A 13,030-nucleotide genomic window follows, 5' to 3' on the forward strand; every position below is an offset into this window, starting at 1 on the left:
GAATACCGGACTCATTTGGAGATGCTGGGTACACCTGACTGGGCCTGTGTAAGCACAAGGTCTGCGACTGCCCCGAGAGGGAGTTCGCCTGGATTGGAGCCTGGAACAATGGCCCAGCCCGCTGCCAAAAAGGGACAGAGTCGAAGACAGGAGAAGCCTGCTTCGACTTCCACGCCTCATGTGACAGATCGGCCACCTGCGGTGGTGAGCCAGGAGTCCGTGGAGGGGGAAGTAGTCTCCCTGGAGGACCTGCCCATCCCTACTGAGTGGCATGTGGAAGGAGGGCCTACCAGGGAGGAGTTCTGTAAGGGCCAGAAGGAGTGCCCTACCCTTGAGGGACTGAGGCGACAGGCCGAAGCCCAGGCAGCAGGGAACGTTGCGGGACACTACCACATTTACTGGGAAGATGGACTCCTCTACAGTGAACCCAAGGTACCCTTACCCGGTTCATCAAGGGCCTTGGTAGTCCCACAACGATACCGAGCCTTTGTGTTAGAATTGGCTCATGAAATACCCTTGGCAGGACACTTAGGTCAGGACAAGACCTTTGCTCGGCTTGTCCCCCACTTTTACTGGCCTCAGATGAAAGTGGCGTCTGACACCTACTGTCGGACCTGTGTATCCTGTCAAGCCAGTGGGAAAACAGGGGTGAAGCTGAAAGCTCCCCTGGAACCACTACCTGTCGTTAGCACCCCCTTTGAAAGGGTGGGCATCGACATGGTGGGCCCATTGGATCCACCAACTACAGCTGGTCACAGGTTTATCCTGGTTCTGGTGGATCACGCCACGCGGTACCCAGAGGCAATTCCTCTGAGGACTGTCACTGCACCTGTAGTGGCTAGGGCCCTGATGGGGATCTTCACCCGAGTGGGTTTCCCCAAGGAAGTTGTGTCTGACAGGGGGACCAACTTCATGTCGGCATATATGCGAGCAATGTGGAAGGAGTGTGGAGTGACCTACCGGTTCACCACACCCTATCACCCCCAGTCAAATGGACTGGTAGAAAGGTTTAACAAAACCTTGAAGGGCATGATCAGAAGTCTGCCTGAAAGCCTGCGGAGGAAATGGGACATCCTTCTACCCTGTTTGCTATTTTCCTACAGGGAAGTGCCACAGAAGGGAGTGGGCTTCAGCCCCTTTGAGCTTCTGTATGGGCACCCTGTACGCGGACCTCTCAGCCTGGTGAAGGATGGATGGGAAAAGTCTCCCCGGAGGCCTCCCCAGGATGTGGTGAGCTACATGCTGGCCTTCAGGAGCCAAATGGCGAAGTTGTGGAAGCAAGCTTCTGACAACTTGGAGGCCAGTCAAGCTGTAATGAAGGAGTGGTATGACCACAACGCTCACCCGGTGGAGTTGGAGCCTGGCCAGAAAGTGTGGGTGATGGAGCCTGGAGAGCTAAGTGCCCTCCAGGATCGCTGGACAGGCCCCTTTGAGGTGTTAGAGAAGAAGGGTAAGGCCACATACCTGGTGGACCTTAAGACCCCTCGACAGCCCCTACGGGTGCTACATGCTAATCGCCTCAAACCCCACCATGAAAGGCCTGAGGTCATCTTGATGATGGTGATTGATAGAGGAGAGGAAGCGGAAAGCGAACCTCTCCCAGACTTGTTTTCGTCTCAGGAAAAGGATGGGTCAGTGGAGGGAGTGATTCTCTCCCCATCCCTAACTCCTGAACAGCGGAAGGACTGCCGCCAGATACTGGAGCAGTACTCTACGTTGTTCTCCCTTGTCCCGGGAAGGACCCACCTGTGTACCCATGATGTGGACACAGGAGACAGCCCACCAGTGAAGTCAAAGACCTACCGGCTGTCAGACAAGGTGAAGGCCAGCATCCACGGTGAGGTTACCAAGATGCTGGAGCTAGGAGTCATTGAACCTTCTAGCAGCCCCTGGTCCAGTCCGGTGGTTCTGGTACCAAAAGCTGCCCCACCGGGCACCACTCCAGAACTGAGGTTCTGTGTGGATTACCGGGGACTGGACTCAGTTACCAAAACTGATGCTCATCCGATCCCTAGGGCGGATGAATTGATTGACCGGCTGGGAGCTGCCCAATACTTGAGTACCTTTGACCTCACTTCAGGGTACTGGCAGATCTCCCTTACAGATGGATCAAAGGAAAGGTCAGCTTTCTCCACGCCTGAGGGACACTTCCAGTTCTGTGTGATGCCCTTTGGGCTCAAGAACGCCCCTGCCACTTTTCAGCGGCTGGTGAACCAGGTCGTCTCCGGAATGGAGGGTTTCTCCGCTGCTTACCTGGATGACATTGCTGTCTTCAGCAGCAGTTGGGAGGACCATTTGCATCACTTGCAAGCAGTTCTCCAGGCCCTGAAGCAAGCTGGCTTGACAATCAAGGCCAGTAAATGTCAGATTGGGCAGGGGTCGGTTGTGTACCTAGGCCACTTGGTGGGTAGGGGAGCAGTGCAACCCCTCCAGGCAAAGATTGAGGCAATCCTGGCCTGGGAACCCCCCAAGACCCAGACTGAGGTCCGAGCTTTCCTGGGCCTCACAGGTTACTACCGTCGCTTTGTGAAGGGGTATGGCACTATTGTAGCGCCCCTCACAGAGCTCACCTCAAAGAAACAACCTCGACGGGTAGTTTGGACAGAGGCCTGTCAGCAAGCCTTTGAAAAGTTAAAGCAGGCAATGTGTGCAGCACCGGTCCTGAGGGCCCCAGACTTCTCCAAGGAGTTCATCGTCCAGACAGACGCATCAGAACATGGCATTGGGGCAGTGTTATCGCAACTCAATGAAGAGGGTCTGGATCAGCCTGTAGTCTTCCTGTCCAGGAGACTGTTCCCCGGGAACGGAAGTGGAGTGCAATTGAGAGGGAAGCTTTTGCGGTAGTGTGGGCTCTGAAGAAGTTGCGACCATACCTGTTTGGCTCGCACTTCCTGGTTCAGACTGACCACCGACCCCTTCGTTGGCTGATGCAAAGGAAGGGGGAAAACCCCAAGTTGTTGAGATGGTCCATCTCCCTACAGGGAATGGACTTCCGGGTGGAACATCGGCCTGGAGTGGACCACGCCAATGCAGACGGTCTCTCTAGGTATTTCCGCCTTAGTGATGAGGACTCCCAAGGGGTTGGGTAGCTCTCCCCACTTTCAGCTGGGGGGGACGTGTGTTAGACCTGTCTGCTTTTGGGTAGTCCCTTCCATTTATTATTTATTTTATCCCCTTTTTGCCCCTCATACCTCTTAATTTTTATGTCCACTGGATACTTTTGTGGTGTTGGACCGGGGGTTAGATGCTCTTTTTGCCCTCATAGTTCTTCATCAAAGGCCCAGAAGCCTTTTCTGACTAGAATTGTGGAAACCACAAAATGGACGCCAATAACTGCCATAACTGCCACACCTGTAGCTTGACCCATAGGGAAGACTAGGGACCATCTAGAACCTTCTGGTCCCTTCCAGACCTCCTAGGGTCAGCCTATATAAGGCCAGAACCAGGACAGCCATTTTGTAGTGAGTTGCTGAGAGGCCAGCTAGGAGTTGAGACTACAGGTCTAGGAGGACAGTGCGCTGAGGGCGGATTGATGGTCCTTTGGGGCTACTATCCCCTATTGTTGATACTTCCCCACTTGTGGATCTGACCTTATCTAGGTCCTCAATGACTGAAGGCTGCCCTGGGACTCTCCGAAAAAAAGAGCTGTAAGGCGCACTGATCTCCACCTGCCTCTCAACCCCCCCAGTGGTGTTTCAAGAGCGGCGGGGCTGCAGGTGCCTACCTCATCGTTGCTGAAGGCACAACCCAGCTGCCGGCTCGCCAACTGCCCAGCGTGGAGGTGAGGGGGTTCGAGGAAGTCCCCGAGTGGTGGTGATAGCGGTTCCGCTGCAGCGCGGAAAGAAGAGAGAAGTGTTCGCCCCCTGCGCAAGCGCAGTGGTAGCGCGACCGAGGGAAGCGTCTTAGCTGAGGAAGCGGCCTGCGGTGATCTGCTGGTGGTGAGTGACGACGTCCCCTCCTGCGCAGGACCGGAAGCGCAGCTTCCCTCAGAAACGCCCTCGCGAGTGAGCAGGCCTGAGAGGAGACACTACCGGAGGCGCGGCGGTGTCTCTGCATGGCGCCGATCCCGGTGGTGAGTCAGCCGGAGGGTGGAACAGCTGGGAAGCCGAGAGGGATCTTCCCCTCCTCCCGGAAATCCGTTGCTCCGGGGCTCTGGTAATTGTAAAAGGCCATGAAGGTGGGAGATTGAATACCCTAACCGGCTCCGGTCACAGAACCCCCCCCTCTGACTTCGACCGCCAGGTGCAAAGAAGGTGAGAGAGACCTTGTAAGGAGCCTGTCGGTACTGTGAACGAATTCAGGCGTGACGAGAGAGTTTTGTGCGCAGTTACTGGTTAATCCAGACAGGGGCTTTCGCACTCGTAGGCTGACAGAACCGAATGGGGGACTCTTGTGACCAGTGACACAGGGAGTGATAAGCCTGTAGGAACCCCCATTGCTCTTTCTGTATAAAGTGAATCATTTAGCTGTACAGTTTGAAGTGAATAATTATCTCCCTGTATTAACTGAATTTTGTGAATTTCACCTGTAATGAACGTGAAAGGTACCAATGTGTAAACTATGAAAGGAGATGAATTCTTAATTCGACTCTTGATTTTGGGGTTCTAGGAACTGTCTAGTTATTGCTAAAAGTAATCCCTTTGGTAGAGTTAAGATTAAGGCCTTCATCCTAGTTACATGTGAACAAGCTACATACTGGAATAGCCACTGTCTATCCTTCATAAACTGTGTATTTCTGCTAGAAAGATTGGGTAAAAGTAGTGCTGAACTTTTATGTAAATGACAAAAGGAGTATAATATAAGTTCTAAAGTGATTTCCAATACTTAAAGTGAAAAGAGATTTAAGGAGAAATAATGGTGTAAAAGAGACGTAGTGAAACAAAAATATTTTTATAAATCAAACCATATTTTTCCACAAAACTTGGTGTAGTGTCGTTTTTAAGTGGAATTGCATTGAGTTACTGCTGGGTGGTGTGCAAACTTTACACTTGTGCTTCTGGAATCTGACTGTCTTGCCCTAGGCCAGGCTACCCTATGTGACTTGGCAAAACTAGGTCCAACAGGAAGAAATAACAAAGAAGCCACACTTGCCTGCGTTTAAACCTCTCAATGACACTAAGCCTGGGAGAAAACAGGGTCAACATCTGTGAGCCAAGATAAATTTAGAAAAACAGCTATAAAATCCTCCAAAATCCTAGCATCAATTGAAGACAAGGCTATTTTAGCTAAACGGTTACATGGATGGCTAGTGCTAAACAGCTTCACAATCATGAAACCTCAGCAGTACCTGTAGGAAGCACTGAATCCCAGGATAAAACCAAAATATGTGATCTATCGAATGGGTGATTTGCCAACATTACCGCACAGCAAGCCTTCGTTGGAGACAACCTAGGAAGCGAATTGCATCCTATGCGGCAAGGCCACAGAAAACTTGGTCTAAACCGTCTTCCTTTATGATGACTTCCTGGGCATTCAGGAGTAACTACTCTGGCCGCAATGGAACCAGCCAGGGGTGCGCACTTGCAGTGCATCTATCCTGTCCTGCATCAAAATCTCCGACAAGGGCACAATCACCAAAACTGTCAAGTATTAACAAGGGGTCGAGAAAGCCCTGAAAATGGCAGCAAAATAAAGGCGATAAAATAAATAAATAAGGGAATTGACCTGTTGTATAAACCTAGACTTACCTTACCTCTGCTCTGCCCCAACCCCTTAGTCTGGTTACTGTTTCCTCCCTTGATTGATGGGCACAAATCATCGGACTGCTCTTGTTACGTTTTTACTTGCCCTGGGTGGCCATCCTCCTTAAGAGACTCACACACTAAATACTTTTAAAACAAAACTTTGTCTTGAGTGATTTTTAACCATGTTCCTGGCCACGTATTCTATGAAATTGCTCCTGATCTTCCATTGTTTCTTATATGATTGCTTTTTAGAATTGTTTTAATTGTAAAGAGTTTAAATCATCAAATAATAAACTTGTATATATATTTTCAATCTTTTCATCTCAGTTTATTTATGTCTCTCTAACCTCAACATTTGACTCGCTCTGTACACTAATCTTGCTGCTATCAGACTTTTGATAATAACCCAATGGAGCTAAATTCCTCCTAGTACAGACCATGTTCCTTATCAAGTTGGGCTGCACTGGGCCGTGAGGACTTGCCTCCTGTTTTGCCCAGCAGTTCCTTTACAATTGGTGCATTTGTCTCCTCCTCTACACCTTATGATGCTATCCCCCCTCTGTCTGTTCTTTCTGTGTCTTTTCTCTCCAGATCTGACTTCCACATCTTTACATCCTCCCATCCCGCCCCAACTGTCTTCTCTACCACTTCAGGTGTAGTGTTGGGTACCTTTAGTGAGAGTGGAAAATAGTCTTTTTTTGTCTTTCCTCTGCTTGTTTTGTGTTTGCATTTTCTTGTCCTTTTTTGGTTTCCTTTACTGTTGTGATGTTTTTCCTTTGTCAGGTGTTGCAGTGACCGGGTCCTGTCGGAGGAGTGTGATAAGTTCTGGGCCACAAAGTAAGTCCTTATCATCTCCACAATTTGAAATGGTGAATTCCACTGAGCTAACTGGACACGGCCTCAGTCTACAGTGGCATTTAGGCAGTGGTTACCACAAGGCCAATTCTGTTGTTCAATTAAATGTCCTTTCCTAGATCACTGGAAAAAAGAATAGATGAACACTTCAAGTGTGAAGTGGAATAAACAGCATCTGATAATTCATTAAAAGTATTACAAATATGATGTCAGGCGTTGCCACAGAAAGTGTAAATTTATGGAGTTGGCTGCGCCTGAGAATCTGTGTCACAATATATACGTCTAACTTGTGATTCTTTCTTAAATATTCACTTGTTTTGCTTTCACAACCTTGTGTTCCAGTGGTTCCAACTTCCCTTTCTACACTGTTTCCCAGATCTGTTTTATCACTATCAGAAATGCAACTCAAACTGATTGCCTATCTTGCTTCTATAAATGCTTTCTTTATGCAAAGTACAAAGTCACAAATATTTGTTCTTCGTGTTGATTTACAATATCTAACTATTTCTACAGGTGACTGAAGCATGAACAGAAAAAAGGTTTTAATGTAGTGAAACACAACAAAAAGGATTATTCTAGGGAAATTTAAAAACATTCTCGAGCTCCAGACGAGAAACGTATTCTAAGTGCCAGGAATGGTGAAGAATTTGGAGCGGAAGAAACTGTTGAATGTTCAAAGTTGTCAAATATTTTAAGAAAAATGACGATAAATGTTTACGACGAGCCAGTTACTGAGATTTAGGAACCTCTGAGATATGAATGGAACTCAAGAGTAAATTGAAAATCTGCCTCTACTAATTGTAAGAATATTTTCACTTAAAAGAAACATTTCAAGATTGGTTGAACAAAGAACATTGACAACAGTTGATACCCATGCAGTGAATCTGAGAATAACCAGTACTGTAAATTATATCTGATAGTTTAAGAGAGCTGCCTTGGAGACCCAAACCACTCCAAAAAAACAGTATCCATTCATGTGATGTGACAGAATCAGAAAGACTAATAACCGCAGGTTAAAAGAGCGAGCTTTTGTCTACGTCCTTGTGGAGAGATTAAATTGTTGAAAAAAACGAATTGTAAATGCTCTTTCTCATTACAGCAAAGACACTGGATTTTCCTTTCCATTGTAGAAGGATGTTCCCCACCAAATCTGTCTCTAGGGTTGAGCGGAGTAGTTTCAAAGTGTCCCGGACCGCCAAAGTCGATCATGTACCTGCCTTTGCCATAGAGCGACAAAGCATGCACTGCCACAAAGTTTAAAAGGAGGCAGTGCTACGTATTGCTAATTCATAAAACCACACTGGTATGCCCTAATCACCTGTCATTACTTGTATGAACAAATATACTTAAACAGCAAAACCTAAACCCTATAGACCTTATCTGGGCTTTTGAAACTCCTACATTGTATGTGATGAACTGAACTCGCACACTGAGTTTAATTCAACTTGAGAGAACTCACCCGGGCATTACTTGGAGAAAATGAATCCAGCTCACTGCCTACAAGAGGCTTCTCACTGAAAGTTTATAAAACAGGTTAGCCAGGCTGCCTTTAAAAGTAGGAAAATAATCTCCAGATAAAAGCTATAATGAGTTAAATGCAAATGTTAAGAAGATTCAGTTAATGCTGAGTGTAACATAAACGAGTACAGACTCTGGAATCAGATTCAGTCTTAAGATGGCCGGTGTCCAGGAGCAAACCCAACATGAAGATTCACATAACTTGGCTAAGAATAATAAATGTGATAACAGCTTTAGCTCTCAGTCCCACCCCACTAAACACAAGAGAATCCACATTGGGCAAAAACCTTATCAGTGCTCAGAATGCCAGAAAGACTTTCGTTACCAAACCTCTTTCATTTTACATGTGAGACGCCACACCGGGGAAAGACCTTATCAATGCAACAAATGCCAGAAAAGCTTCAGTCAGAGAGTGTGTTTAATTCAACATGAGAGAATCCGTACTGGACACAAACGGTTTCAGTGCTCTGAATACCAGAAAAGCTTCCATTCAAAATGTAGTCTTACTAATCATGAGAGAACTCACACTGGGCAAAAACTGTATAAGTGCTCTGAATGCTGGAAAACCTTCAATGTGAGAGTTTGTTTAATACAACATGAGAAAATCCATTCTGGACACAAACCGTTTCAGTGCTCTGAATGCCAGAAAATCTTCTGTTCAAAACTTAGTCTCACTAATCATGAGAGAACTCACACTGGACAAAAAATGCATCAGTGCTCTGAAGGCTGGAAATGCTTCAGTCAAAATTCTGGTCTCACTCAACATGAAGGAACTTACATTCGACAAAAAACGCATAAGTGCTCTGAATGCCAAGAAAACTTCATTTGTAAGGGCAGTCTCATTCGACATGAGAGATTCCACACTGGGCAAAAGCCTTGTCAGTGCTCTGAATGTGAGAAGAGCGTTGTTTCTAAAGGCAGTCTTGTTCGACATGAGGGAAACTATACTGGACTAAAACCGTATCAATGCTCTGATTGCCAGAATAGCTTTAGTGAGAAAGACCATCTCATTCGACATGAGAGAACCCGCACTAGGATAAAACCTTATCAGTGCACTGAATGCCAGAAAAGCTTCAGTCACAAAGGTAATCTCACTGAGCATAAGATAACACACACTGGGTACACACCTTATCAGTGCTCAGAGTGCCAAAAAAGCTTTCGTTGTAAGGCCAGTTTAGTTAAACATGAGAGAATCCACACTGGGCAAAAACCGTATCAGTGCACTGAATGCCAGAAAAGCTTTAGTCAGAAAGGCTGTCTCATTCTACATGAGAGAACACACACTGGGCTAAAACCTTACCAGTGCACTGAATGCCAGAAAAAGTTCAATAGGAATAGTAATCTCACTCGACATAAGAAAACACACACTGGGTACACACCTCATCAGTACTCCGAGTTCCGAAAAAGCTTGAGTTGTAAGGCCAGTTTTATTAAACATGAGCGAATCCACACTGAGCAAAAACCTTATCAGTGCTCAGAGTTCCAGAAAAGCTTCCGGCAGAAATCCTCTCTCATTCAAACTGAGTTAAAACCGTATCAGTGCACTGAATGCCAGAAAAGCTTTAGTCAGAAAGGCTGTCTCATTCTACATGAGAGAACACACACTGGGCTAAAACCTTATCAGTGCACTGAATGCCCGAAAAATTTCAATAGGAATAGTAATCTCACTCGACATAAGAAAACACACACTGGGTCCAAACGTTATTGGTGCTCAGAGTGCCAAAAAAGCTTCAGTTCTAAGACATATCTCATTAAACATGAGGACATCCACATCGGACAAAAACCTTATCAGTGCTCTGAATGCCACAAAAGCTTCATCTGGAAATCTAGTCTAGCTCAACATCAGAGAACTCACACTGGTGAAAAACCTTATCAGTGCACTGAATGCCCGAAAAGCTTCAGTCAGAAAGGTAATCTCACTCAACATGAGAGAACTCACACTGGTCAAAAACCTTATCAGTGCTCTGAATGCCAGAAACGCTTCAGCTTTATATATGGTCTCGCTCAACATGAGAGAACTCACACTAGACAAAACCTTGTTATTGCAAATGCCAGGGAGGCGTCAGCTGGACATTCCATTTGATTCAACATGAGCGAACTCACTACGAGAAAGAAACTTATCAGTGCTCTCAATGTGACAAAAACTTCAGTTATAAATGCAACCTCTCTACATGAGAGATACAATGTGGGAGAGTAAAAGGTGCTCAGTGTCAACCCTACGGAGGAGGTGTTAGCATCGCAGAACATTCTCACAAAGCAGCCACAGAGACATCAAATTGATTGTCCTACAAACTGACTACTGAGAAAGGCACACAGCCAGGGATGGAAACGTTTGAATTAACCTTATTTCTTAGTACTTATTTGTGGCCTTATTCCATTCAGTGTGTTTTGCTCCCTGTGTGTTACTAAGTCATGACACCAACCCGTGAGGTCGAGTTGATCCTGAACTTTGAGGCCACTCCCCTAGGATCTGGAATGCAAGTAACTTCAAACTCTTTGCAGCCTTAATGAGCCTCATTTTAAGATTTTTTTCATTTAAACACCACATTGTTAGTAAATTATACTTCATCTTTTTTGTCCTCATTCCACTGTCAGTCACTGTCCAACGCTAGTTACCCTGGTCGATGGGCTTAAATACTCCTTAACGTAGATATGACTGCGTGTCATGCTGAATGGTATTATGCATGATATGGTCTGGCCTCAACTCAGCAAAGTTATGGTGTAATCATTGGACTAAAAGGATTCTCTTGCCAGGTTACAAAACGAGACCTATGCTTTCCGGCCTCTTTATTGTTAAATACTAGCTCTAGTTGACTCATACGCTTTACTGACTTAATCCAGTCTAGTTCAGATGGCAGAAATAGAGAAATTCAGGGATTTCAAATTTCTGTTCTTGTAAGTAAGAACAACAGGCTCTTGTGGTGCTCATTGAGGTTATTCAATGGAAAGTCTACCCCAAAGGATATCAGAGAGTGTCTTACCTTGACCTCACAGCCCGTGAGTTCCTCTACATAGCCACTTACTTTATTCCAGTATTGTTTCAGCATAGGGCAATCCAGGAACATATGTTTGTCTTCTGCTCCCGTAATAACCGCACTTCCTGCAACCTGGGGCCACTTGGGAGAACTTAGCCAGCCTCTGGGGTGTCCAGTGGGCTCTGGGGAGACTAAAGAGATGGTTTTGCTTGAGCGGTGCAGACTTTACTGTTTCATCAAGAAGATTTTTTTAAACTTGCCAGCCGTCTTCCCCAGCCAGTGTTCTTTCTCCCTTATCCTGTGTGGGTCTATGTTCTTCTTGCCGCCACCATGTCCCAGTACCACAAATATACTTCCTTTTTAATCCACTTATCCTAATTTAAAAGGGTTTTGTTTTCCCAGTGCTCTAATTTTGCTAGCAATTGAGACGACCACAATGAAAAAAGCTGCAGATATATGTTACAACACTTGTAACTTGCATTTTAAATAAATATTTCATTCATTTTTAATGTGTTAAAATGTTTTTTTAAAGATTTGTTTGAAACAATCCCACTTAAAATGAAATTATTGTATTTATTTGTGATGTACTCAGAATTACTGAATTGCCTTACACATATCTGTTCAGAGAGGCACTGCCGTAAAAAAAAAAGTTATGTATCGCCTTATTTGATTTTTTTTCAAAATTGTTAAAATATGTTCATGAATTAAAAGGTTCTCATTTTATCATGAAGTAATTATTTTTGAAATATATGTACTTTTGTAACATTCTTTTAAATGTATATGCAGGCTAAATAAATCATTTTAATTTATCTTTATTTTCTATTGGTTTCTATTTTTAAGTCTCTGTCTCCAGTGTTTTCTAAGGGAGGGTTTAGCATTATCGTTCACTGGCTATGTGTGGGGCTGCACTTTCTATTGCTCCACTTTGGCTGTAGTAAGTTACATTTGTATATTTAACCCACCTCAGTTTATTGGCGTAGAGATGCAAAGTCTACATTTTTTAGTATGTTTACGCTCGTAATGGCGGATAACTAAAAGTAGCAAAGTTACTCCAAGAGCATCCTTGCAGGTATGTAAAAAATACTCGCAGGTGTGAGATACCTTTGTGAATAGTTCTCGGGTGTTCATCTCGACCTGAGTGTTTAATTTTTGTGGCAACGCTAAAGTGGATGCGGTTATTTAGGATGTTATTAGAGCGAATAGGAGGATCCTGCACAAACACGAGAGCACTCATCCAATGTGCTTATTTAACTGAGGAGCAGTAACAAATATCTTGAAGTAATTTTCCTTCCTGGACTTGCTACATCACTCGGTCTCCTGAGGGCCTCTTGTAGCAGCAATTTGATACTGCAGTAATAGGATCAGAACATTTCTCCCTGTTGTTAAATATGTTATCATGATTTGCTTTTATATTTTCCCTTCCCCTCTTCCTTTCACCTGATTTTGTCATGTTTACAACGACATTGTCACCGAAATGTACTTTGCTGTCGAATGATTCTGAGGTCTTATTCTTCGTGTACATTTGTTTTTTTTGTTGGTTTTCTTTGGTTTTAACTCAACCTTTATTGACGTCATAAAACGTAACACAGCCGGGTGCCTACATCCCATCGGGCCGGCACAGCAGTATACAACATTTAATGCATAGGGCAGTGGGGGGTGCAAACACAGGAAGCCGCCTACAACCCAGTGGGCTGGCCGCGTAAGGTAGGCAATCAGATCAGGCAGCAGTCAACTTAGGTCTCCAAAAAGAAAAAAAACCAGGAACCCCCTGCAACAAAGCCCCAACAAAAGTCAGTAGTCTCAATTAAGCCACATTTGTCATACAATAACTCAGTCCAGTTGCCATTCAAATCCCACGCAATCATGCACAGCTAAGGGTTGCTACCCCACATATCTTACCCTTCACCCTATTATCCCACAATAGGATCTAATTAGCCCACGTCCAATGAATTCCCCGTCTCCGGAAGCCCCCCCCCCCATCCCGCCCCTCAATCCCCA

General features: G+C 45.2%; 1 protein-coding gene across 2 annotated transcripts in view; it reads left to right on the plus strand.

The window, feature by feature from the left end:
* Window positions 1-11,841, plus strand: part of LOC144808861 (uncharacterized) — a 102,109-nt gene extending 90,268 nt beyond the window's left edge. Inside the window, exons 5-7 of one of the 2 annotated variants that reach the window (XM_078673678.1) lie at window positions 6,468-6,521; window positions 7,053-10,122; window positions 10,208-11,841. In XM_078673678.1, the coding sequence (XP_078529804.1) occupies window positions 8,215-10,122; window positions 10,208-10,213 (1,914 nt within the window). In that variant the 5' untranslated portion in view covers window positions 6,468-6,521; window positions 7,053-8,214 and the 3' untranslated portion in view covers window positions 10,214-11,841. Of the gene's footprint in view, window positions 1-6,467; window positions 6,522-7,052 lie in introns of both variants that reach the window. The other variant, XM_078673670.1, reaches the window with a different exon arrangement.
* The last annotated feature ends 1,189 nt before the right edge of the window (window positions 11,842-13,030 follow it).

This window comes from Lissotriton helveticus, chromosome 1_1 (assembly GCF_964261635.1).
Source record: "Lissotriton helveticus chromosome 1_1, aLisHel1.1, whole genome shotgun sequence".
In the NCBI taxonomy this organism is placed as follows: domain Eukaryota; kingdom Metazoa; phylum Chordata; class Amphibia; order Caudata; family Salamandridae; genus Lissotriton; species Lissotriton helveticus.